Source organism: Loxodonta africana, chromosome X, assembly GCF_030014295.1.
Source record: "Loxodonta africana isolate mLoxAfr1 chromosome X, mLoxAfr1.hap2, whole genome shotgun sequence".
In the NCBI taxonomy this organism is placed as follows: Eukaryota; Metazoa; Chordata; class Mammalia; order Proboscidea; family Elephantidae; genus Loxodonta; species Loxodonta africana.
The window spans coordinates 162,554,623-162,581,914 of NC_087369.1; the positions used below are offsets into that span (position 1 = coordinate 162,554,623).

At 44.2% G+C, this 27,292-nt stretch overlaps 2 protein-coding genes and 1 long non-coding RNA gene across 4 annotated transcripts in view; 1 reads left to right on the forward strand and 2 right to left on the reverse strand.

The window, feature by feature from the left end:
* Positions 1–1,143, reverse strand: part of ATP11C (ATPase phospholipid transporting 11C) — a 193,378-nt gene extending 192,235 nt beyond the window's left edge. The window contains exon 1 of the mRNA XM_010600030.3: positions 992–1,143. Coding sequence (XP_010598332.1) covers positions 992–1,018 — 27 coding nt within the window. The 5' untranslated portion in view covers positions 1,019–1,143. The remainder of the gene's footprint in view (positions 1–991) is intronic.
* An 851-nt stretch (positions 1,144–1,994) lies between these two features.
* LOC135228804 (uncharacterized) lies at positions 1,995–23,995 on the forward strand. 2 transcript variants are annotated; one of them, XR_010319663.1, is made up of 4 exons: positions 1,995–2,125; positions 3,809–3,914; positions 4,883–5,098; positions 20,102–23,995. It is a non-coding gene; the product is annotated as an uncharacterized LOC135228804 (long non-coding RNA). The 2 variants fall into 2 exon arrangements; XR_010319664.1 differs by lacking the exon at positions 3,809–3,914.
* On the reverse strand, positions 16,203–19,041 carry CXHXorf66 (chromosome X CXorf66 homolog). The gene is made up of 3 exons (XM_064277967.1): positions 18,956–19,041; positions 18,064–18,222; positions 16,203–17,043 (listed from the first exon to the last, which is right to left on the reverse strand). Exons 1-3 carry the CDS (start codon positions 19,039–19,041, stop codon positions 16,203–16,205), a joined length of 1,086 nt encoding a protein of 361 aa, XP_064134037.1.
* Positions 23,996–27,292: the final 3,297 nt, after the last annotated feature.

Below are 27,292 nucleotides of genomic sequence, written 5' to 3' on the forward strand. Positions count from 1 at the left end.
GGAAGGTGGAGAAGCACGTAGCACTCAGTCATTTTTCTCACCTACAGAAAAAATCAAAATTTGCAGATGAACCTTTTCTTTCCCATCACTGGCAGAAATAAACCCCTATTCCCTGCACCTCGTCTTGCAATTAAGGAAGTTGCTACAAATAGCTGCACAGAAGTAAGTGGCCCCTGTTTTTGCTCCATTCTTAACGTACCTTCTCGGAGTAAACAGGTTACTCAAAAAAGTCAGTAGCAGAAATCGCTTTCCCCTATACCAAAGTCGCACGGAAAGGAAGTCCCCATTTCTGGGGTCTGGATGGGGCCAGCGTGGCCCGAGGCGTGCAGTCGCAGCCCGCCTTCCCCCACGGTTCACTGTCTGGGGCATCCGGTCCTCGTCAGGCTAAGCTTGGCGGCGAGCGCCGGGCGGTGCTGCCTCCCGGCGCCTGCACCTCCACGCAGCCCACCCCGATCCTTGCCCCCGCTTTTACTCGCCCCCGATGGTGAGCCTCCCGGGCTGAGTCTGTAAAGTTTGTCCGGCCTCCGGTCAGCAGCCGCCCGCCAGGCCGAGCGAGCCCGGGGCCAGCCTGCGCCCTGCCCTTTCCTCAGCCCCCAGCGCTCCGCTCCCGATCTGGGCCCCAGTGACAGGTCGAGGTTTACCTCCATGTGCTCGTGGCAGAGGAAACAAAAGAAAGCAACCTCCGAGATAATAAAACGCCATCTTCGGCTAACTGGCCAATTGAGGGGTCCCTGGGCCGGTCCCCCCACCAAGCAGCCCGAGGACGGTCCGGGTCTGAGCTGAGTTAGGAAGCCCGGGTTACGCTGGCCTGGGGGGGTGCCCTGGGGGCCCTACCTGCCTCTGTAGCCCGGCCGCCCCGGGAACGAGTGTCGGTAAAGCCAAACGGGGTGGCGGCGGGGGTACTATCTCCCTCTGGGGCCATGACCCCTTAGGAAACTGTGGTCAGGGCCCTGGCGAAGGGCACGCGGGGAGCCGCAGGGAGTGTACTTACAAAACGGTTCCAGCTCCGGCGGAACATCGCGTCGAAGGCTGCCGGCCGCCGGATGGGGCTCCACGGGGCTGTCTGGAAGGCGCCGTCCACACACACACACACACTGCGGTGGGGCCGGCGCGACGCGGCCAGCGAGGCGGGCTGCCGGCTGCCCGCCGCGCTCCCCGCCCCCGGCCCGCGGCCCCCGCCCGTCCTCCCGCCCGTCCGTCCGTCCGCCCGCCCGCCCCGGGGCGGCCGCCCCGCCGCGCCCCTTATCTGGACCCGGCAGAGGCTCGCGGGGGAGGGCTGCCGGCGGCGCGCTAAGCTCCTTCTGCGCGGAGGGGGCGCCGGCTCGGCCCCCCGGGCTGTGCTCTACCTCCCAGCGCCGCGCGGGCTGCCGCCCCGCTCGGGGCACGGCGGACCTCCCGCGGCAGCCCGCGCCTCAGCTCGCCACTCCTCCCGGGCTGGGGCGGGAGCCACCGCCTCCGTCGCCCGGGCCGCTCCCAGCCCCTCGTCGGGCCGCGGCAGTCGCGCTGCCCCGCACGCTAGTCCCGCACCCGGGCTGCGGAGCCACGGCGCAGCCCGCCCGCCCGCCGCGAGTCGGCCGGGCTCCCTGCTTCCTGGCGGGCGGCGCCGGGCTCAGAGCGAGAAGTGGGGAGCGGCAGGACACTGTGGAGAGCCCGGCACGGGGCGGACGGGAGGGACTGCGCGCGCGGGGATTAGTTATGAAAGGCGCCCCTTCTCATCTCGGAAGGCATGGGTCGCCTCACAGCTACCGCATCGCCACCTCCACCTCCGCGGCTCGCCCTCCTCTCGTTCTGCCTCCCCACCTCAGCCCTCTCACTTCCACTTTTTCTGAGGTAGTAAAGTCAGGCTTTGTGTCGCTGCTGCTGCGCAGCGGGGCGGGATTTCTCAGCCCCTCCCACCTCTGGCCCCGCCCCCGCCCCGCCCTCCTCCCCGGGCATCCTGGGAATTGTAGTTTCTCAGTCCCCCCCTCCTAACTCTCCCGTGCTGCGGACTGGGAGCTCCCCCTCTCGCCTGGCCGGTGTTTGCTCTGAAGGGTGAAGAAGGAAGCGGCCGAGACGGCGGGGCCGGACCATGGTGCCCTGCACAGGCTGGAAGTGAAGGCCAGGAGGGCTTGGTAGCTTCCCCGCGGTGAGAAATGTGAAAAGGGAAAATTAGGCAAAGCCCCGAGTGCTGGGAGCCCTTCCTGAGGACGCGAAAATTGCGCCCTGGGAAACCCTCTAGACGCTGGCCCCGAGCTTAGTACTCTGTGAAACTTTGAAAATGCAAAATGAAAGCTGAGTCTAGAATTGCTGGGAAACTGAGCACCCCTCCTCCCACCTCACCCCTTTTGCACCGCCCGAGGCTGTTGGAGAACTTTCCGGATCTCCTATGAAAGTACAGAAAAAACAATTAAAAGGAGCGGCAGGGACATTTGCACGTGCCTTCTGTGTGCCACATCCTCTGGCCCGCCCGGAGCCGGGGGGGGGGGGGGGGGCAGGGCCGGCCACACCAGGGCCCCACTCAGGGCGTGAAGGGTCTTGCCTGGTGGGCCGCAGGCACTTCTTTTCCCCTCTACAGCTTAGATCCATTTCCACATACCTTTACTGGGCATTTTCCTTGTAGAAGGCCCTGTGCTAGGGGCTGGACACAACCGATTTACTGAAAGACCTCCCCAGCAGGGAAGTAACAGTGTAGTCTGGGGATACAGGCAAGCAAATGCTAAAAGTTAGAATGCGATGGCTGCTAGAGCAGAGGTTCAAAGTGCTGAGGGAAGTAGGGGAGGGCAATATCGCAGCTGAAAAGGGGGCCTGGGAAGTTTTCTTAAAGCACAAGAGAGTAAACTGGGCCTGGAAATGTCGGTAGGCTTGAGAGGACCTGACCTGGGAGGCCAATGGGCAAAGTCCAGGGTGGAGGGGGAGGTCGGTGAGAAAGTGCAGGACACTCTAAGAAAAAGAACGCACCAGTAATCGTGGGTGGAGAGGGCCCAAAAGCAACCACATGTTTCCAGTTCTTCCCCTATTGTGGTTCCTCCCGTTTGCTCACATTTAGGCTTAATGATTTTTAAGATTTATGTTAGGCGTATGCGAATCAGATATTAGGATGTTTTATTTTATTGACAAAATTGATCTAAGGTTTTGCTATCTAATACTTCGAAGCTTCCCTTTCAAATAGAAAAACTTTGTTTTCTGGCTTTTCCTTTATTGAGCACAGCGACTGCTGTAATTCCATTCCCTAATTATTTGTTGAATACTTACTACATGGCAAATACTGTTCTAGATAACTGGAATTTGGGGATGGAGGAGAGTATTGTCGTTCCTTCCAGGCTTAAATCTATAGCCCTTATTAATAAAACGCAGTATCCATCGTCGCTGTCGAGTCCATTTCGACTCACAGTGACCCTATAGGACAGAGTAGAACTGCTCCATAGGGTTTTCAGGGAGCGGCTGGTGGATTCATACTGCTGATCTTTTGGTTACCAGCCTGAGCTCTCAACCACTGTGCCACCAGGGCTAAAACACGATATATCATAAAAAAAAAACATACGTAATAAAAACCTTAATTTAGGCATTTGGAAAAGCAGGTGCTTACTAGTGAAGCATGTGCATATTTTGTTAAACATTTTGTTAAATGATGGGGAAAAAATAGACTCAAAGAGAACTTTAAAAAAAAGAGAGAGACCTGGAAAATTTTTGCAGTTTTCTGTCATGCTTGATATTGTCTTGTTGCTACAGCCTAAAAACGGAGTTTTGGATCCCCCAAGATATAGCGGTATTGTTGGTCATATTTTCATGTATTATTCTCATTCCACTTTCTCTTTGTCTTCTGATTTAGAAAATAATATTGGAATCATTATTCCCGGTCCTTGACTATAGAGAATGTGACCCAGCTGGAGCTGGGCCCACAGGGACTCACAAGGACACATCAACTGGGCCCTGAGGTATAAAGACAATAGATAGGATAACCTAGGAAAATATTTTTTAGGGAACCTTTCACCTAAGACAACACAAAAGAATTCCCACTCTTATCTTTTTCTATTAACATTTAGTGAATAGAAATTTGTTGGACCAATGAAGACCCTCCTGACTATCCTTACTGAACCCTGTACCAGTGATTGTTGAGAGGGACAATTCAAAATGTAAGATCACAGTTCCTAGCCAGTCTGTGAAAAGGTGAAGCTTTCAGTGGTTTTGCCCATTTGTAATGTTAGTATATACTGATGACTCTGTAACCTTCCTGGGACTTGGGCAGACGTGGCTGTGGCAGCATGCTTGTCCGTTTTCCCATTCTTGTTTATTCTGCAACGTTCCTCAGACTTGGGCAGACGTGGCTGTGGCAGCATGCTTGTCCGTTTTCCCATTCTTGTTTATTCTGCAACGTTCCTCAGACTTGGGCAGACGTGGCTGTGGCAGCATGCTTGTCCGTATTCCCATTCTTGTTTATTCTGCAACGTTCCTCAGACTTGGGCAGACGTGGCTGTGGCAGCATGCTTGTCCGTATTCCCATTCTGTAGTATTCTCTGGACTCAGGCAGACATTAGCTCTGGCAGCATATGCTTGTCCGCTTCTCAACTTTTGTCTTTTTGAGTATATGCTGAATAAAATTATCTTTTTGCGTTAATAAACTTTGTGATGTTTTTTTCCCCTACAACACTTCCTAATTTATTTCAGCACAATGTCTGTACTCCTGGGTCCAGACTAATTTGCGTGACTATAAAAATGCAATTCAATACAAATCAAAATATACTCAGCAAAACAAAAACAATTAGTCAAGGTGATTTTTTTTTTTTCATATTCAAACTCAACCTGAAATCAGAGCTACTCTGAAGCACAGCCTTTAGAGGCACTTTCCTTTGTGGGCTTTTTTTTTTTTTTTTTGACAAGGAGAAATTATTTTTGTTCTTTTCAGAGCCTCTTCACAGTTCCCAAAGAAATCCCAGGTGTCGTAGAAAGCTGTCGTCGATGACTATGAAGAGCAGACCATCAGCCAGCAGTTTTATTTGGCTGACTCCATAAACAGCTGTAAAAACTAACTTCCTCCTGCCTAAACTCTCCGAATCCATGGCACCTGACACCGCCTCCTCTGGTGTATCAGCTGACTGCAGCAGAATCCCCAGCCCTCCAGGTAGGAATTCAGAGGAAGCCCTCTTTTGGCCTTCTTACCATCTTGACTAGAGATAATGCTTGCTGTCAGAAGGAGGAAAGGGAAAGATGTTTGAGTCCTTCCTGGACCATTTCAATTCTGCTGCCCCCTTTGAGTGCAAGCCACTCAGACAACCTTCGTTTCTATTCCACCCCTTCCTCCCCCCACTCCTTGCTCTTGCCCACCTTCTTTCTACCTCAAGCCCTCAAAAATCCCACCATTGCACATTGGCCAAGCAACCACCAGGGCACTGGATGCAGCCCACTCTTGGGAAGGAGGGGAGCAAAGCTTCTGGAATCAGTCCATGGGTCGGGAATTCAGGGATCCAGCAGGAGGGGAACAGTGTGGAGGAGGCACTTCTTCCACGTGATTCTAATGAAAGAGGAAAACGGAAGTTATTATATCAGCATCTAAATCACCGTGCCATCAGCAAGTTGAAGAAATTCTACTGTCACTGCCAGAGCTTTCCAACATACCCCTTCAGACTGCCTTTTGCCCATTTGAAGTTTCTTTCTCCCTTTCAAGGTGGCCTTTAAGGTTTATTTGAGACCAGTTTCGCCCAGATCCTCCTAACTACTGGCCCTCTCCAATTCATTCTCCAAACTGCAACCACAGCAATCTTTGGAAGACACAAATCAGATTAAATCACTCCCCTCCTTAGGACTTTTCAGTATCGGAGTTCCTGTTGTTCTTAGGATCGAGTCCAAAATCCTGCCTTAACATGACAGACAAGGCTCTGGATTCTCTGACCCCTGCCATCCTCCTTAGCCTCAGGTGGGCAACTCCCCCCCTTCACTTACCAGGCTCTACCTTACTGGCCACCTTTCATCCCTGGGATTCTCAAAGCTCCTTTTCTCCTGGCAGCTTTTGCACATGCAACCATCTCTGCTGGAATGCTTTTCACCCTACTTTGCTATTCTTCCTTCAGATCTCAGCTTAAATGTCACTTCCTCAGATGAGATCAGGGCTCCCTGTTATTGTGCTCCAAATAGCCCATATTAATTACATCCCAGGGTACTGACAAATGAAGTTAGTAATCATGGAGAACGGCAGAAGTCCAAGGGGACTGAGGTTGAGCTAATACTGTTTTGCTTTTCAAAAAGGGGAAGCAGGTGTATTCTAGCAATCATGATGTCAGACATAGGCAAGGTTCTAAAATCAACCATTAAAAAGTTTTTTTTTTGTTTGTTTTTAGCACAATGGAAGGGACCCACAATGAGTTCACTAAGCTGTAGTTTGGCCCTCAAAATTCTGAGGAAATTATTTCAAATTCAGCATTCTGCATCCTACCAAAATGTTCGGAGGATAGACAGAGAACAGGATATGGTGTAAGAAGACTGAATCTTTATCTTCCATAGTAAGAACTCATTACTTAATACTAAGGATATATCAGTATAATACTTAGAAATAAGTTGATATACCATAAGAAACAGCTAAACTAAGGAAAGGTACTTGCCTCTAGGAGCACAAATCAGGAGTGAGGAAGAATAGGATAAGGAACTTCTGTTTTTTCCTTATAAGCCTTGTAATATCAGTTAACTTTTTAAACTACATACATGCAATATTTTCATAAAAATAAAAAATCATTTGAAATTTTGAATGGGCAGAAAGGAAGGAGAGCATTTTAGCCAAGAGAAACAGCAAAGATGTAGCAGTAGTAAATAGGCCTCCCTTGGGAGTGTGAGTCCACCTGGAGAAGGAGTGAAAAATCATTTTAACAGCTATCATTTATTGAGCACTTGCTATGTGCCAGGCACTGTGCTAAACAATTTATACATATTATCTCGTTTATTCTTGTTTATTCACTAACCCCATGAGATAAGTATTACTATTATCCCCATTTCATGGCTGAAGAAACTGAGAGGTGAAGTAACTTGACCAAAGTCACAGTTAGAAAAGTATCAGAGCTAAGAGTTAAACAGGTTCACCTGACTCCAAATTCATAGTCTTAATCACTATATTTGGAAGGCATAATTGACAAGATTTGACTATTGATTTAGTATATAGGACAAAGGAGAGAGGTGAATCCAAAAGTGCTCTAAGGAATTAAGCCTCAGTGAGTGGAAGAATGACGTTCATTCATTGATTTATTTTAACACGTGTTTATTGAGCATTGACTATACCCAAGCAGGGTGATGGAGCTATAGCAATAAACATGAGTAATGTGATCCCTCCTCTCATAGAGCTTACTTTCCATCATACATAGGAAAATCATTTGGGGAACATTAGTGGCAAAATTTGGGAGTCTGATTTTAACTATATTGAAGTAACAAGATCTTCAAATGGAAATGTCCAGTATGTATAGAAAATGTGTTATTAAAGCTTAGTATAAGATACTCTAAAACTCAAAAATCTAACCTTGGCCAAGGGAAATCAGAATTGAGAAAAGCTATTTCATTTAATGCTCAGGAAATCCTGCCGGAGCTTTGAGACTACAGTTTCAATGGCAGTTGGACTGACAGCCAGATGGCAGGAGTTTATAGGAGTAAAGGTTTCCTTTGCAAAGCTTCATGGTGGAAGGAGGAAAAGAGGTTGTATAATAGCTAGGAGGGCTGTCAGGATTAAGCAATTTTTTTTCCAAACTAAAAAAGACCTGTGCATAAATAACAGCGGGGTGGAGGGGAGAGGTTCTGTAGAAAGGAGAAGCTCAAGATATTAGGAAAGGAAGATAATTGAAGAAGCTGGGTGTGAAATGAAAACCCTGGTAGTGTAGTGGTTAAGAGCTACAGCTGCTAACCAAAAGGTCTGCAGTTCAAAACCACCAGGGGCTCCTTGGAAACTCTATGGGGGCAGTTCTACTCTTTCCTATAGGGTCACTATGAGTCAAAATTGACTCCACGGCAGTGGGTTTGGTTTTGGTTTTTTTGAGTGTGAAATGAGACGGGAGGAGAAGGACTAGACAACAACTGGGCTGAAGTTTGGGAGGGGAGGAGGGACTCTCCATCCTCTGAGACGGGAAAGAAGGCTGAGAGGAGAGAGAGTGATTTAGATCCACTGACTTAAACTGGATGCCTGTGAGTGACAGGGTCTCTATGCTTTCAGCAAAGCTTTATTTTTGAGAAAGGGCAATAGGGGAAGGGAATGGGGCTTCATGAGGCGTCAAAGAATAGAGTTTAAGGTTCAGATCGGAAAATTAACAAACCTTTGTGATACTCCACAGCCCAATTTCAACCACTTTCTACTGCTTAAAATAATAGCAGATTGCACCATCCTCCAGTCTTCCTGACTGATTAATTCAAATGTTATCTCACTCAGTCCAACATTTAGGTACTAAGACTTAGGCAAGATGCCATCAAAATCCATTAAAAATGGCTCTCTTCCCAGCAGCGATAGAGATGCATACTCCCCTTAATAATCAAATCCAACCTTGAATTAATTAATATCTCTGTTGGTGTCTGTTTTATTTTTAAGTCATATAGTTCTTACTGGCTCAATTTCTAGCATTTGTAATTCCATTTGGCAAGTACTTAATCTGTCCTACTTGAACAAGCATGATGTCCTTCTTCAGGGACTCGTTCCTCCTGATAACATGTTCAAAGTATGTGAGACAAAGTCTCACCATCCTTGTCTCTAAGGAGCATTCTGGCTGTGCTTCTGCCAAGACAGATTTGTTTGTTCTTCTGGCAGTCCATGATATATTCAATATTCTTCACCAACACCGTAATTCAAATTCAAATGCATCAATTCTTCTGTCTTCCTTATTCATTGTTCATTCATTGTCCTCAATGAAATGGATTAGTAAACAGTGGGTGCAACAATGGGCTCAAACATAGCAACAATTGCGAGGGTGGCGCAGGACTGGGTAGTGTTTCGTTCTGTTGTACTGTAGGTGCTATGATTCGGAACCGACTCGACGGCACCTAACAACAACCATAGTGTTTTGAATCGATTCCATGGCAACTGGTGTTTTTTGTTTTTGTTTTTGGAAAAGTGTTTTGATGTTTATAAAGAACCACAGAGAATGAGTGATGCTAAGCCAAAGTAATGAGTCTATAAAAAAACCCAAAAAAACCAAACCCACTGCCGCCGAGTCGATTCCGACTCATAGCGACCCTATAGGACAGAGTAGAACTGCCCGATAGAGTTTCCAAGGAGCGCCTGGTGGATTCGAACTGCTGACCTCTTGGCTAGCAGCTGTAGCACTGAACCACTATGCCACCAGGGTTTCCTAATGAGTCTATAGCGATGGAATTTCAAGTATCAATAAGTGAACTAGTTCGGTGTGTGGGGAGGGTTTACCTGCCTAAAAAACCCAAACCTGTCACCATTGAGTTGATTCTGACTCATAGGGACCCTATAGGATGGAGTAGAACTGTCCCTGTAGGGTTTCCAAGGAGGGCCTGGTGGATTCAAACTGCCAACCTTTTGGTTAGCAGCCATAGCTGTTAACCACAGCACCACCGGGGTTTCCATGTGGGGAGGGTTCACCTGCCTACTGCCACTCAAATCACACTTTGACAACTTTTCTGCCCAGCACCTACTGTTTTACAGTTGTGGGAAGGGCCAAGTTTCCTCTTTGCCCCAATGGGCCTACTTTTCAATATTCAACACCCTCTCCCTCCTCCACCCTCCCCACACCATACTATCACCCTTATGGCTTATAAGAATCTTCTTAATCAGTCTTGGGGTGAGCAGGGAATACCCATAAATAAAAAAGACTAAACCTATAAAATAGATTAAGTATTTACACCGTACATTTCATTAAAATTTAGAGTAAACTGTTTCCTTCCCATTGCACATACTTCTGATATTTTCCAGAATCACCCAGGCAACCAGATAGAATATTGAACTTCAAACATACAATGGTCTTGTCATTCTTCACAAGAAGTTAATTAGCTCCTTTCCTGCAGAACAGTACTCAGACTATGACTGGTAATGTCTCAACTCCTGCTGAGCTATAAGTCATAATTAATAATTAGGCTATTTCTCTGGTAACTGTCATTCTATAACTACTAAGCAATCTCCTACTGTTAATAACTATTTTACTTTACTGTGAGGGCTGGGATGTTTCCACTGACCCCAGACAACCACAAGAACTTTTAGCCTATCCTTGAGACCTCTTTTGGACTCACCTCATGAGCTGCTACAGTAAAATTTTTTTCTAGAAATTCAATAGCTATTACCCTTAAAGTGTGGGTAAAAACCCTCAACTGAAATGACTCTGAGTAGGAGAGCTTCAGTGTGCCCACAGCAATAGTTCGATTTTAGAATAGTGCATGTTTTACTATTATTGGCTCCATTTTTGAAGATTTGATTTTTTCCCTCTGTATTAATTTTAGTACAGGTTATTTATTTATTTCATGTGGGCTGTCTTCCACAGAATAGAAGCTGTTTGGAGGCAAAGATGGACTAGTTTTAATTCTATGTATATTCAGTACCGTAGTCGGAGCACCATGAATATATAACAAATGTCACCATATTAAAAAAAAAAAAAAAAACTTTCCTGGCAGAGCTTCTTCAAAAGTAGTTCAAGTACTGTGGGCCAGGGCTTGTGGCTCTTGGGTAGAATTTGTTTGGGGTTTTCAGGGCCACTAACTCCTCTTCAATAGCCAAATGAAAAACAAAATACTGATTATAAACGAATGACTTACTGATTAATGTCTGGCCAAGACTCAATAACCCAACACAGACTGTTGTTAAGAGGTAGGTCGTGGATGCAGTTTACACTTGAGGCTTAAGAGAGGAGCCTCAGAGTTTCCACTCAAGTTGTAATCTTGGGACTGACCTGCATATTTATGTTTGCTTAGAGAGAGAGACACGTACACAGAGAGATGACTAGGGTTTCCAAGCCGACTCCAGTCCACTTACCCAACCAGCAAAATGGATGAAGACTCCAGAGCACTGCCCACTAGCAAAGTGTGACCTAATACATGTTCAACTCTGAACAATGTGATTAGTCACTCCTGTGGGGAAGGAAGAGGAGCCCTGGTGGCACAGTGGTTAAACACTTAGCTGATAACCAAAAGGTTGGCAGTTTGAACCCACCAGCTGCTCTGTGGGAGAAAGATGTGGCAGTCCGTTTCCATAAAGATTATAGCCTTGGAAACCCTGTGGGACAGTTCTACTCTGTTCTATAGGGTCACTATGAGTTGGAATTGACTTCATGGCAACAGGTTTGGGTTTTGTGGTTTCTCCTGTGTTTCCTCCTACAAAATTGTTTTCAATGTGAATGTTTATGTGGCAGACTTTCAGAGGCCTTGTATGCTTGAGTAAAACTTAATCCATACTCTCTGATACCACAGATGTGTACAACAAAATTTGAGTTTTAGACAAAGAAACTAAATGACAGAATCTGGCATGTATCTAGGACCCATGGCATATTGTGGTCATGAAAGAATATTTTTTCCTTCCAGTCCTGTATCTAGCTAATAAGCAGGGAGGTGTTCTTTGGGAGACTGGTTGCACCATAAAAGTAGTTTAAAGCTCTAGAGAACCATAAATCTCTATTTTAGACTTTTATAGTTTAGTACATAATGACAGTGATGAAAAAAGAAAAGTGGTTGGAATTAGGGTCCAGGAGTCTAGGCTGGTTTGCTGACAATCCACTAGGCTAGCAATTGGCATAATGGTCCTGTAATAGCTATCTCCACCCCCTCCACTTTTAACTTAGTTAAGTGCATATGTGATATGTTCTTGTTATTTCCTGTAGTAACCACAAGAGATCAGCATGTTGTTGTTAGGTGCCGTTGAGTCAGTTCCAACTGATAGCGACCCTATGTACCACAGAATGAAACACTGCCTGGTCCTGTGCCATCCTCACAATCATTGTTATGCTTGAGCTCATTGTTGCAGCCACTGTGTCAATCTCATTGAGGGTCTTCCTCTTTTTCCCTGACCCTCTACCAAGCGTGATATCCTTCTCCAGGGACTGGTCCCTCTTGATAACATGTCCAAGTATGTGAGATGAAGTCTTGCTTCTAAGGAGCATTCTGACTGTACTTCTAACGCAGACTTGTTCATTCTTCTGGCAGCCCACAGTATATTCAATATTCTTCACCAACACCATAATTCAATCTTCCTTATTCATTGTCCAGCTTTCACATGCATATCAAGCAATTGAAAACACCATGGCTTGGGGCAGGTGCGCCTTAGTCCTTAAAGTGATATCCTTAAAGGATATCTGACAAATATTTACGATCAGCTAATATCTACAATTCAGAGAAAATGTCAATAAAAGTATGATCCTATGTTTTCTTTTTTTGTAAAGTAAGATATTTGTATATTGCAGATAGATGACCAATTATTTCCTCATCTCTTCTGGCAATTTTTTCCACTTTTTTTTTTTAATTCAGGCACATAATTCTAAGTAATTGTTTAGGAAATAATTCTAAACAAGTAAAACTATCTGAAAGTCCTTACATGTAGGCTATAATTAGCCCTTGTTTGTTTAAACAATGGCTCTTTCTATGCATTATATAAATAATTACGAAACTAATTAATCCTGCTTAACCCTTGTTCCCCAAGGCTACAGCAGTACAGGAATAACTGAAGGTTGTATATGAGTTACAATGAAGGAGGTTTTTGGCAGAAACTCCCACAGAGCTTTTTTCCTGCTCTGATTTCAAGACCCTTTCTTTGCAGCCTCAAAAACTTTGGGAATGTACAGAGTGTGGCAGGACTGTGGAAGCTGGCAGAGCTGAAGCCTTTGAGTAAGGCTCTGGTTTGACACCATCATAACCATCCTACACCAGGTGTATCAATTCTCTGTGGCCTCACCCCCTGCACCTGGGAGAGAGTGGTTTTCTTTGCTGAATGAGCATTCTCTCAGCTCTCCACAGCTCCCTCTTCCCCCAGGAGGGTAGAATAGAGCATCCTCTCAACTCCACGCTTATATAATTCCACAAAGAAAATACATGAGAGAAATGTTTAAAATCTGACCTGTCAGTACTTTTTGTTAAGTGATAGATTTTTAGAAAGGGCTATACTGAGGAAAAGGAACGAATATAACGCATCTCAGTCCTATAGCCAGGTGCAGAGTATGAACGTTGGAGACAACTGTAAGCAAGATGGATTCAACAAAAAGAGAGGGGGGACTGGCCTGAGGGGCAGAGACAGACTTGAAACTGGTTTCACAGTGCTCTCTGAAGAATGGCAATGGAAGGAAACCTTGGGCAGAGAGAGCATATGGCCCTGGCTCTTACTGAATGGGGGAAAGAAACAGCAGGTGAGAAGGGAGTAAGGTGCCACGAGAGATGAGACAATGCTGCAAGAAGAACAGGAAGCAGAAACTCAGGACTCTATTATATAAATCCGGGCATCTGATTTAAGTCACTTTAGTCATTTCTAAGAAGTGCCAAGGACTTTCTGTCTATTGGAGTGACAGGGCTTAGTTATTTGCCTGGGCAGGTTTTCACTGGTAAATTCTTTTTTTTTTTGCTAAAATTCTTCTCTGACTCATGGTGCATATTCTCTTTTGATTTTATGTTTGAAGCCCCCGGTAATGCACTTAGAATTTTGCATCCTGAATGAGCTTTGATATTCTGTAGACTCCTCCTCTATAATTAAGTGCGGTTTAAAAAGGAATATACATACTCATGCAGATAAAACTTGTTCCTAGACGTCATTATCATTGGTTGTCACTGGCAGTTAGCCATTTTTATTAGATATTAATATTCACAGCTTTTAAAGTATTACACGTCTCTAGGTTCAAAATGGGAAAGAGAATAGAGCTTCGATTATTTAGCTTTGTCTACCAAGACGTCAGTTGAATTTAAACCGAAAACCATACAATTTCTCTCTGGCTACTTTCCAGGCTAGTGGCAGCTGGGATTAGCTCCAAAATCATCCTACAATACAAAGCCAGATTAAGCGGTGGAATTGCCATTTTGATTTTTTTAAAAAAACGAGACTGGTGGGGCAATGTGAACACCGACTGGATCATTGATATTAAGGAATTATTGTTAATTTTTAGGTGAGATAAAGGTATTGTGTTTATGTATTTTTAGAAGTTCTTATCTTTTAGAGATACATATAGTAGGGGCAGTGGATAGGGATATAAGTGAAACAAGATCGGCCATGTAGTGATTATTGTTGAATCTGGGTGATAGGTATATACGGATTCATTATACTGCTCGTTCCTACTTTTGTTGTATCTGTCTGAAATTTTCCAGAACAAAGTTCAAAAACTTGATCAGAACTTTTACTTCTATTTGTGAATTTTTTAAAAAGAGCAGGCTTTTCTAGCCCAGAACAATCGACAACATATTCCTTTCCAGTTTGTCCTTTTAAAATGGGTATTCCTAGTACGAAATCAAGTCTGTAGTTCCCACAATGCTTTTTTTAATGCATATGCCATCTCTTAATATTTTTGTGCGTGAACAGCTACTTAGAGCCACCTGTGAATTTGACGACGACCTTATAGGTACAGGCCCAGGGACACCCCTGCGTAGAGGCAGAGGCCATCGGGAAGTCAAGTCTGGAAGAACATGGGGCACCTTTATATGCCCTGGCAGAATAGGAGAATGGCCCAAATCTGATTAAAAGTCAGGTAGGGATTTTGCTGCCATCAACAGATTGGGTGATCTGTGAATAATCAGGTACCCCTAGTAGCTGGTAATGACAGGGCATTACAGTATAATGAAAGACTAAGCATCAGCCAGCCATAGATTCAGTTCAACCAGTTACTAGATGTTACCTTACAATATGTCTCTAAGCCTCGGTTTACTCATATAATCCTCCATATAGTGGGGAATTTTGGGCGTATGTAAAGTATGAGCAAAGCATTAACACAACAAGTCTGGTGGTTCAGTCCTTGCATGTCTCCAAGGGAACCTAAACCATGATTGATCTTGGCTGACCCCTGGGAATGTGGACTTCAGCATGTTCTTTATGTTAATGGTTGACGATTGTGTTTGGTACACCTGGAGCAATGGACCGTGCCATCTCAGCTTGTCAGTATTACTTTGCACAGACTTCAAGACTGATGTGCACCTAGTTTCATTGTTGGTTTCCTGGGTTTCAGATGCCACAGCTGGTCATGTAGCATGACGTGCCTATGTGACCAGATATCAATAAAAACTTCACATCCAGAGACTTAAATGGGCTTTCATGAACAGTGACGTTTATGCAAACTTGAGGGTGGCCTTGGAACCCATGAGATATAAAGGGACTAGTACAGTGTCTGACAAATAGTACACATCAATACATGGCAGCTACAAGTTATGTGGGATCAGCTGTACTCTACTGGAATATAGGCTATAGAATCCTGGATTTTGTCAGCTTTTCTCAGCCATTCCCTTGGAAGAAGGGTGAAATTAACATCTTATCAGTGGGGAAGTTAAAGGATATAACTCCAGGATTCTGCTCCTGGCTGCCCACCCCTGCTAATTCAGAGAGGGGAGGTACCATGTGGGTAAAATGAGCAGACCTCCAGCTGGAACGTTTTGAGAATGCGTACCCTTTTACCATTTTGAAGGGTAATGAAAAGCCTTGTTGAGAGTTATGAAGACTGAAACACTTAGACTGACATTGTGGAGCTTCAAGTGTGGATGCTGCAGGCTAGAACAACACCCTGGCCCTCCCTTTAGGTAGCAGTCACAGCAGGTGTTGGGAATAATGGCTATCAGGAGTTACCTCAACTCATCCAGAATCAAGCACACAAGGGCTATTTCCACCAAGCACTCAAACAACCACTGCTACCAAGCACTAGGCACTTAGAAGAAGAGAGTCTTACACAGAAAGGACTATACATAAACTTAATGAGGTTGGGACTTCAATTGAGGGCTAGCCCAAGGGAAAGAGCAGTCTACGGTATCCATATTTCCAGTTCCTTTCTAGGAGTGTGTCTGTGTATGGTTTCCATCTCAGTGACCAGATCTAAGTAAGGTATGTTGAAAAAGACTTATGCCTCTAAAATGGAATAATAACACAATAATAGTCATTTGTTGTGCCATGCATTTTATTGTTATTTTTCAAGTACATTCCCTCCAAGATGGATAGAGCTAATCTCAAATGTGAGTGTATGTGGATTTTCCCTTTATTGGTAGATTTTCTCCGCTATAAGCGTCTTAAAGGGTAGTGAGCTTAAAATAGTATTGGTATAAATTTATGTCTTCATAGTTGGATTTTATTTTTATTGAGCCCTTAATTATTTTGAGTGGCTACAGGGAGAATTGTGCTTTATGTTACAAATGATGGTTATCTCCTTATCACTGTCGTTATCACTGTCATGTGTCATCTTATCACTATCACTCACATCCTTACAGAATGCGTTGTCCGTGGAATAAAAGGATTGGGATAAATGCTTCCCTTCCCCTGAAAATGGTGGGGTTTGGGCAATGTTGTTCTTTGCCTCAGAAATTACCTCAAGCCAAGGCTCAGAAGCTCTGCAAACAAGGCATCTTTCCTTATACCATCTACAAGTCTTGGGTAGTTGAGACCTAGATAACATGTTTGTTTTATCTCTACTACCTGACCTTTTTGGATTTGGATGTCTGGGTGGTTTGGCCAGTTTGGGTAGACTGGATGACTCCAGTGGCCAGATTTTATTTTTTGGACAAAGTGGCCTGACTGGCTTATCTGAATAGGATAAACAGATTTGACTGACTTGCTTACGGGTATGAGTTAGCTTACAGTTTTTTTCTACACCAGATGTCATAGATAACTTTTCTAGGCGGGATGACCTGAGTAATTTTTTTAGACTTGGTGGCCTGGATAACTTTCCACTGGATGGTCTGGATGACTTTTCTGGACTTGATAACCTGCGTAACTTCTCTGCACTGGATGGTATAGATGACCTTTCTGGACTCGATGGCCTGAGTGGCATTTCTGCCCTGGATGGTATGGATGACTTTTGTGGACTCAATGGCTCAGATGACTTGTCTATGCAGGATAGCATGGATTGTTTTTCTGGACTGCATGGACTGGATGTCTTTGATCCACTGGGTGGTAATTCAGATGATTTGGCTGCTATCCCTTCTTTTTTGATCCTGAAAATATAGAAAATTAGGAGTATGCTACTTTAAAATAAAAGAATATTATTGCTATCATCAGAAAACACAGGATACTGTGTCAGCTTAGAACTTTGGTGTCTTTTTGGCTCTATAGGAAAACCGAACACAGTAAGAATTGAAGTGTGGCAGAAGCAATGACTCAGGTTCCAGATATGTAGTCATGTTGCATAATTTTTTCTTTGTCTTAAGAGTATTTTATGTTTTCATCCCCATTAGATAATCACATAAACTACATATGGAACGATACAAAATTGTTTAGTATCTACTGCTTCCAAAGAGACAGAAAGAATGTGCATTTCATTTATTCCAGAAATTAAAATATTATAAAAAAAGTCAAAGCCAATAACTTGACACAAGAAAAAATAAGCTCTTTAGAACAAAGTCTTTGTTTTCCTACCATATCTACACCATCCAGTTATCTATCTTTCCATGTTTACCTTCACAATATTCCCCCCAAGCTAAAGGAATAGAGCATTGATATGACATTTTAATCATCAGTCCTTGGATTGGGAAATTCTTAGGGAACCAATATATCAGGGCCAGCCTGATCCTTCTATAGGGAAGGTAGGGACTGAGATCATGAGATCATCAGAGCAACAACATTGAACACTTTGTCATGGTATTCAATCTTAAAATCAAAGGTTTCCCAAAATGTTTTATTATCTTTAGGATGCAGAGACCCAATTGCTTCTCTCCCCCTCCTCTTCATGCTCCTTTCTTATTTCCATCTTCCTGCCCTCTTGCTAGACTCACTTTATAAGGAAATTAATAGCCCAGGGCTCAGCTGAACCCTGAATGGGAGATAGCTTTGGCTAACGTTAATATACTTGAAAAATATTTAAGAGCTGGTATCATTTAGTGAAAGCATTCACCTAGGAGAGGCTGGTAGCTCTTTAAAAGCCTAAAGTTAACATTAAGTAACAGCAACAGCAAGGAAACCTCGATTTATGTATACACGCACACTTTGTATTCTTAATTGAAAGGTGTAAAACTTACATGTCTCTTCTGGGGATATCCTCGGTCATACAATTATTATGGAGAAAACAAAAGCAGGTAAACATAAAGGCTATGATCATAATACCAACAATAATAACGAGTAGACGTCTCCTAAAACTGTCCATTTTTGTTTCTATTGATTGAAGTCGTGTGGCTCCTGTCAAAGAGATTGTATCCAGAGAATGTGTTAAGTAACCAAGTATTTTTCCATTGTGATAATAGTTTGCTATAAAAAAGCTATAGTAGGTCAAAATTAAGTCTCTTCAGTAAAAAAAAATTTTTTCTTTTAAGCCAGGTAAGCGTTCCGCTGTCATTTTCTTCCCTCTATCCCATCCCCAGCCACAGTCTAGAAGCCAGATCTGAGAGGTATTTCTGGCTAGTCAGTAGCATTGCCTTGATTACCTCTGCATTATTGCTAAATCACTCCATTAACCTAGGTTTTTGAGTGTGTGTGTGTGTGTGTGTTATGTATGTGTAAGTACACTTGAGTGTTAATGTGTTTGTGAATGTGTGTGATGGGAAAGGGGATGGCCCAAGAACAAATCCTTGTTGAAAATCTACTGTGTTAGGTCCCATGCCAGATTCATTCACATAGTATTACCTAGTTTGGGGGGTTAGGTGGATTGGGTCGGGAAGGGGGGTGAAGGGGGACCATAAGTCTCTACTCTTTATGTTTATATGTTGCTTTGATTTTCACCCAAAAGTAAAACTATCAGCTACTAGAAATTCTTGAAGACCTGCTAATGGTAAGATCAGAGAAACAGCAGATTTCTTAAACACAGTCAGCTTGACTAATTGTTTGAAAGCAGATTATAATAGATCATAACTTATAAGCTTTAAGGTTAAGCACGTACCTGCAGAATGAGACATAGTTGGAGATATGGTATGAGATACAGTAGAAGATACATTACTTTGGCTTGTATTGAAACAACTACTTATCCAAATAGTCAAAAAGAGGACATAAATGAAGAGAGTCATGTCCCTGGCTTTGTTTAAATATTTCTCCTACCAAGGCAACCACAGTATTTTATATGGTTCAGTGTATTCTAAGGGGTTTATGACATCAGATCATTTTGTGTCATAGTCTGACATCATCAGCTCACCATGGGGAAGCATAAACTTCTGTGGACAAAGTTTACCAAATGACTTTCAATCATTTATTCCTCTTTTACATTAAATACTCTATCAAATTCATACCCCAAATTTGAGGCATTATTAAGCACAGAGGAATGTATTTAGAAAAGGTAGGGGAAAATGGGATAGCCCTAGAAACTGAAGAACTATTTCTCCTTATTAAATGATAAGGAGGCACTTTGCAGCCTTGTGGTAGTTTTTAAGTCTTATATTATAGGGGTTAAATCATCCTGGAACATAAGTTTTATGAATTTTTCTGAATAAAATTAAGATTTTGAGTAGTTCGTGTACCTGTTTATTGAGCTGCTTTTAACCATCAGGCTGAATCTCAGTCCACTTACTCATTTATTCAACATTTATAGAGTGCTCCTATATTTTTTTTTTCCTATATGCCAGATATGAGGTGTCCTGGATTGAATTGTGTCCCCCAAAAAATATGCGTCGACTTGGTTAGGTCATGATTCCCAGTATTGTGTGGTTGTCCTCCATTTTGTGATTGTAATTTTATGTTGAGAGGATTAGGGTGGGATCTTAACACCACCCTCACTCAGGTCACCTGCCTGATCCAAGGTAAAGGAAGTTTCCCTGGGGTGTGGCCTGCACCACCTTTTTATCTCTCAAGAGATAAAAGGGAAGGGAAGCAAGCAGAGAGTTGGGGACCTCATACCACCAAGAAAGCAGCACCAGGAGCAGAGCACATCCTTTGAACACGGGGTCCCTGCCCCTGAGAAGCTCCTTGACCAGGGGAAGATTGAGGACAAGGACCTTCCTTCTTCCAGAGCCAACAAAGAGAGGAAGTCTTCCCTGGAGCTGACACCTGAATTCAGATTTCTAGCCTACTTGGACTGTAACAGAATAAATTTCTCTTTGTTAAAGCCATTTACTTGTGGTATTTCTGTTATAGCAGCACTAGACGACGAGACAGAATTTGGTACCGAGAGAGTGGGGTGCTGCTCTGACAGATACCTAATATGCGGAAGCAGTTTTGAAACCGTGAATGGATAGAGGAGCGACAGCGGCAGAGAACCAGCACAGCAGAGAAGCGGCAACAGCAGAGAACCAGAAGCAGCAGAACCAGGAGACCTGCGCAAGACTGTGCTGGAGCCGACCCACGGAGTGAGAGAGCTGAGTGCCTGTGCGCAGGAGGCTTCCTGACAGAGTGGGGTGCCTCCGGGCACTTATCGGTGGACCTACTGGGCTTTGGAACACTTGCCCCAGCAGGGCAGGTGTCGATGGGAGGCAGGTGTGAGGCCCAAGGAGCCCAGAGGCCAAGAAACCAGGAAGCAGAAGCTGAGGAAAACACAAGCAGCTGAGCTGCCTCAGTCTTGAAAGGTATGGGCAGGACCTCAGGTGTTTCAAAGGGTGGAGCCATGGCCTCTGGTGTTTCTAAGGGTGGAACCATGGCCTCTGGTGTTTCTAAGGGTGGAGCTGCCACTCAGATGGACTGGGAGAATGGTGCCCCTAAAGCCAGGGAGCAGAGTTGCTGTCCCAATGAGCCTGGAAGGCAGAGCTGAAGCCCAGGGCCAAGGGGCCTCCACTCAGAATCCAGAGACTGTGGCCAATACCTAGAGGCTGGAGGGAAGGGTTATTGGGTAAATTGTTTCAGAGGACTGAGGATTATTTTCAAAGCTTTGAGGGCTAATGTAATGTGTTCTGCTGACTTGCTTGGTGTCTGTTATTCCTTCTTTCCCCTCAGTTTCTCCCATTTGTAATGGAAATGTCTAGCTTGTCCCTGTTCCACCATTGTACCATTGGAAGCAGATAACTTGCATTCTAGATATCACAGATGAAGAGGAATTTTTGGATTTGGGACTTGGAGTTAAGACTTTTGCTATGATATGACGGGTGAATATGTTTTGCATGTTACAAGGATGTGATTTTTGGGGGGCCAAAGGGTGGAATGTCATGGATTGAATTGTGTCCCCCCAAAAATGTGTGTATCAACTTGGTTAGACCATGATTCCCAGTATTGTGTGAGTGTCCTCCATTTTGTGATTGTAATTTTATGTTGAGGGGATTAGGGTGGGATGTAACACCACCCTCACTCAGGTCACCTCCCTGATCCAATGTAAAGGGAGTTTCCCTGGGGTGTGGCCTGCACCACCTTTTTTTCTCTCAAGAGATTAAAGGAAAGGGAAGCAAGCAGAGAGTTGGGGGACCTCATACCACCAAGAAAGCAGCACCAGGAGCAGAACGTGTCCTTTGGACCTGAGTTCCCTGTGCCTGAGGAGCTCCCCGACTGTGGAAAGACTGATGACAACGACCTTCCTCCAGAGCCGCCAGAGAGGGAAAGCCATCCCCTGGAGCTGACCCTGAATTTGGACTTGTAATGTACTAGACTGTGAGAGAATAAATTTCTCTTTGGTAAAGCCATCCACTTGTGGTATTTCTGTTATAGCAGCACTAGATGACTAAAGCACTAGGCTTAATGCTGCAGATACAAAATGACCAAGATAAAAATGCCTGAAATCATAACTGGGAGAAATACTAAATTATCATTAGAGATTAGTGAAAACAAATAGCTATGTTTTTATCCATTCAAGTTTATAGTTCCCCTGAATTCTAATCATATACCCAGATTAGAAACCCATTAGAGAAGAGTATTGATGCCCAGGCCATACAAATGAATGCGATCAACCCAAAGAGAGGGTAGAGAGAGAAAGCTACGCACAACCATACCTCAAGGAACTCTACGTTTAGAGTTTTGATAAAGAAGGCTTGTCCAGCAAAAATCAAGTGGCCAGGGAGGTAGGAAAACCAGGAGGGTGTGATGTCCTGGAAGCCAAGGGAAGTGAGTTTTTCAAGGCAGGGGAAGTAGCCAACAATGATAAATACTGCTGAATGTCTGTGACAGATAAGGACTGAAAACAAAGTTAAATTGGGTTTAATAATAGAAAGGTGACTAGTGATCTAGACAAAAGCAGTGTTTGAGTGGAAAAGTGGAGACAGAGGCCAGATTTCAGTGGGTCGAAGAGTAGTTGAGAACTGAGGAAGTAAAGTCAGCTGGTGTAGGCAATTCTTTAAAGTTTGATCTCAAAGAGGGAAAAGATAGAATGGTTGCTAGAGAGGGATGTGAGGTCGAGGGAGGACATGTTGTAAGACGGGAATCATCAGTTGTCATCAAGTCGACCCTGACTCATGGGGACCTCATGTGTGTCAGAGTAGAACTGTGCTCCCTAGGGTTTTCAGTGGTTGGTTTTTTGGAAGTAGATCACCAGGCCTTTCTTCCACAACACCTCTGGTGGACTGGAACGTCTAACCATTTGGTTAACAACCAAGCACATTAACTGTTAGCACCACACAGGGACTCTAAAGATGGGAAAGACCAGCTCAATTAAAAGTTGACAGGAAAGAACTAGTATGGGGGAAGATATTGAAGCCACGGAAAAGAGTAGGATAAGTAATGGAGGCAAGCTCCTTAGTGGGCAGGAAAGAATAGTCAGGATATCAATGGAGGGCTTTAGGATCCCCTTCCCCAAGGAAAGGAGTGCAGATGAAAAGGTGGGGATCCATATAGATCCATTCAAGATGGGATGGGGTGGGAATGAGGGTGTTGGGGAAGAATTTGAAGAATTTCTGATGGCCTCTATTCTCCTGGTAAATTAAGAGGTGAAATCACCCTTTAAAAGGGGCGGGTGAGGGTGAAGAGGTTTGAGGACAGTGGGGAAGGTATGAAATAGAAGCTGTAGAGAATGGAAAGACTGAAGAAACTCGAAAATGAAAAGCTATCTGATATGACATGGTTGAGAATTTTGCCCTTTCTCTGGCTAATGAGAAAAAATTTCCCTTAATAATAAAGACATTTCTATGAGTTTATTAAGTTAAAAAATGTATCATTATAATGAATAGTACTTGGGAAGTAGGATGCTAATAAGGGTGGCTTCAAGTTGCTGAAGACATTTTCCCTGACAAACAGACTCTGTGATATACGACAAACATACCAACACAACATGTTTAAGGAGCCGACTCATCTCAGAGCTCTGAAGCTTAGGCCCCTAAAGCAGAAGAACCGTGAAACCCTTGGCTTGGTCCCTGCTCCTGTCTCCGTTTGTTCAGCCTGTCCTCTGCCTGTCCTAGTTTTAGCATCACGTGTGAACAAGGGCACCCTACTTATAGAACATTTCCCCTGGAGAGGTGTGTGTAGTTAGAGGGTCCTATGCAGATGGGGAAAGCAGAGTGCATCCCTCCAAAGGAGCTGGCTCTGTCAGTTTTCCATTCTATCACCATGGACTACTAGTAAGTTGTTACCAAATATTTACTGAGAGCCTCCCATGTGCCATTGGGACTTCAGTGGTAAAGACAACTGAGTGGGGAAGACATACATTAAGCAAAAACAAGCTGTTTGGACTCAAGAGAGTCAGGAAATGCTTCCCTGAGGAAGCAATACTTGGGCTAAGGTCCAAAAGACGAATAGGAGTGAATTATGAGAAAAAGAAAGAGAAGACTGTGCTAGGCAGAGGAAGCACATGTGCAAAGCCCCTATGGTGGGAGGGTGAGTGGCAAGTTAGAGAAACCAAAAGAAGCTAGGATAAGTATAGAGAAGTGGAGACGGAGGGAAAGAGATGAGGCTAAAGAAGTGTCTTAGTCATCTAGTGCTGCTATAATGGAAATACCACAAGTGAATTTAATAAAGAGAAGTTTATTTCCTCATAGTAAAGGAGGCTAAAAGTACGAATTCAGGGCATCAGCTCCAGGGGAAGTCTTTATTTCTCTCACAGCCTTCTTATCAGTCTTCCCCCAGATTAGGAGCTTCTTCGCTCAGAACCCTGGGTCCAAAGGATGTGCTTTGCTCTGGGCACTGCTTTCTTGGTGGTATGAGGCCCCCCCGCCCCCCGCCCCCCGCCCCCCCCTCGTCTCTCTGCTTGCTTCTCTCTTTTATGTCTCAAGAGATTGCCTCAAGACACAACCCAATCTTGTAGATTGAGTCCTGCCTCATTAACACAACTGTTGCCCATCCCTCATTAACATCCTAGAGGCAGGATTTACAACATATAGGAAAATCACAGAATATCTGGAATCATGGTCCAGCCAAATTGATACACACATTTTTGGGGGGACATAATTTAGGCCATGACAAGAAATTTGGGCCTTGTAGGCCAAGTTAAGAACTTTGGACTTTATTCTAAGAAAAATGGGAAACCGCTGAAGGATTTTTAGCTAGAAAGTGACATGATAAAGAGGTGCATTTTTGAAAGTCCATTCTGGCTGTAGTTTGGGGAATAGATTGGAAAGGCACAAGTGGAAAAAAGCAAAAGACCAATTAGAAGGCTGATACAATACCTAGCCCGGGTAAGAGAGGATGGTGTCTTAGAGCCAGTGGTGGTGGGGAAGATGGAGAAAAGTGGCTGGATTTGAGAAATATTTTGGTGGTTGAACGTACAGGACCTAATGATCTGTTAATGATCTGATAGGATGTGGGTTTGATGGGGGAGAGAGGTACCAATGATGATTCAACCAAAAAGGTGTTGGGTGTCTGTTACATGACACAAAGCTCTGCAGTAGGCACCGAGGATTCATACGGACATGGACTCTGCCCTCACGGAATTTGAAATCTAAAGAGTAGACAGACATGTAAGTAAACAGTCACTAGGCAGTGTGGGTGTGTAGTGTCACAGGGCACAGTGCTGCAGGAGCACAGAAAAGGAGTGGCTATTCAGACTGGGGCTTCTGGAGGAGATGACCCTTGAGCTGGGGTGTTCTGTTTTGCTTTTGTAATGGGTAGGAATTCCCTGGACTCAAAAAAGTCAGGAAAGGGCATTGCATTGCAAACATTGAAATCAATGTGTGCAAAGATCCAGAGACTTAAAACAGCATGATTGAGGAAACTTCATTTCTGTACGGCCCAAATGAAGACCACCTGGAGGGTTAACCCAGCCTGGAAATGAGGCTGGAGAACAGTGGTAAACCAGGGCTGGATTACAAAAGGGTTTGTGTGCTAAGGACCCTTTTCTAAGTCTATTTTCTCATTTCTAAAATGAAAAGGAGCCCTGGTAGAATAATGATTAAGAGCTTGGCTGCTAACCAAAAGATCAGGAGTTCGAATCCACCAGCCACTCCGCAAGAGAAAGATGTGGGCAGTCTGCTTCCGTAAAGATTTATAGCCTTGGAAATCCTATAAACCAACAAACGAAACCTGTTGCCGTCAAGTGGATTCCAACTCATAGCAACCCTATAGGACAGGGTAGAATTGCCCCATAGAGTTTCCAAGGAGCGCCTGGTGGCTTTGAATTACCGACCTTTTGGTTAGCAGCTGTAGCTGTTAATCACTATACCACCAGGGTTTCCAATGGGACAGTTTTACTCTGTCCTATAGGGTTGCTATGAGTTGGGATGGACTCAAAGGCACCCAACAACAACAAAATGAACAGAAATGAAAGAGCATATCCTATAAGGGTAGCTAACTTTGAAAACATGCATTTGGGGCCACTGGAATGATACAAAATTAAATATTCATTAGAAAATACAACTCACTTTTACCCTGAAGCTCTAAATAATCTTGTGCCTCAGACAACTTAAAACGATAATAAGAAAATGCTATTTTACTGCTTTTTGAATAATTTGATCTTAATTTGAGTGGTGCTTATATAGGGTCTTTGAAACTCTGTGGGGCAGTTCTACCCTGTCCTATAGGGTCGCTATGAGTCGGAATCGACTTGACGGCACTGGGTTTGAGTTTTTTTTTGGGTATATAGGGTCACTATGAGTCTGAATCCACTCGAAGGCAATGGGTTTGGTTTTGGTTATAAAGCAAAAGAATTTACCTGTGAACTCTTAAAAATCAGACTTTTCCCCCCAGTGATGGATAGATGATAGACAAAAATCTTAAAGCCAGTATTTTAGAAACAGCTTCCAAATTCATTTGAACATTAACTTCATATTCACTGTGGCACTTTACTATTTTTTCTGCTTTAATAGAGATTTATGATTTTATTTCAGTTGTAAGTTCCTGTGACTGACATATCAGAAATCATTCATTTCATTCACAAATTCTGTAGTAGAGCTTTGATTATAATTGTGCCTAATCGATGCACTGTAAAGCCCCAGTTCTTGCTTCAGGTCAGGCATGTGTTGTGGTTGTTACTGTTTTTGTTGTTGTTATTCTTGCCAGGGCTAGGGTGAGGCTGAGACACTGGCCTCTGGCATAAAATTGAAAGGTCGCCAAAAACTCCATAAACCAGTGCCGTCGAGTCGATTCCGACTCATAGCGACCCCATAGGACAGAGTAGAACTGACCCATAGAGTTTCCAAGGAGCGCCTGGCGGATTCGAACTGCCGACCCTTTGGTTAGCAGTCGTAGCACTTAACCATAATCAAGATAAATGATATTTTAGTACAATATTTAAAAAATTAAAATTCATGCACAAGAATTCCATGAGGAACAAAATATCAGAATTTTACATAAAGACAGAATCTTTCCTTTGCACAAGCAGGAGCAGTGTGTCATGTGCACCACCCTCTCCCAGCCCCGTGACTTCTGAACGTTCTGCCTGCGGGGCCATCCTTATCCTTGATCGCTTTAAAAAGCAGGGGGGAGGGGAGAAGCCATTGCCTAGGAAGCCTTGAGCTTCTGTTAACGGTGGTGGGAAAATCTGGAAACTGCTCCTGGAGGTGGTTGCACACCATGATGAACGTAGTTAATGTCACTGAATTGTACCTGTAAAAAAAATGTTGCAATGGCAAATGTTTTGCTATCTGTACATTTTTTTACCACACTTAAAAAAATAAAAAAAGAGGAGAGGGGCGGGGTGTTTTGAAAGAGAGCTGTGTCCCCCAGATCACTGTCAGGGGTGGCACTGTCCTAGAAATTTCGCCCCGTCATCTGCCCCAGGGTGCTGCTCTCTAGGCTCCTCTTTGATTCTGTGAAGAATGCCTGTTCCAGCTTTTCTCTCCGTGACTCCCCAGAGATGCACCCTCACCACTTTTCTGCTTTCCCCCCTTAGATCTGATTGTCTTGCTCCCAGTGTCGGGCTGGCACCATTCCTATCAGAATCGGGCTTTGTAAGAGCTCTTCTCAGCTCCCACGGTGAGAGTTTGAAGCCTCTGCCGTCTTCCAGATGAGAGGAAGGTATGGGTTCTGGAATGTCCGCCTCGTGGC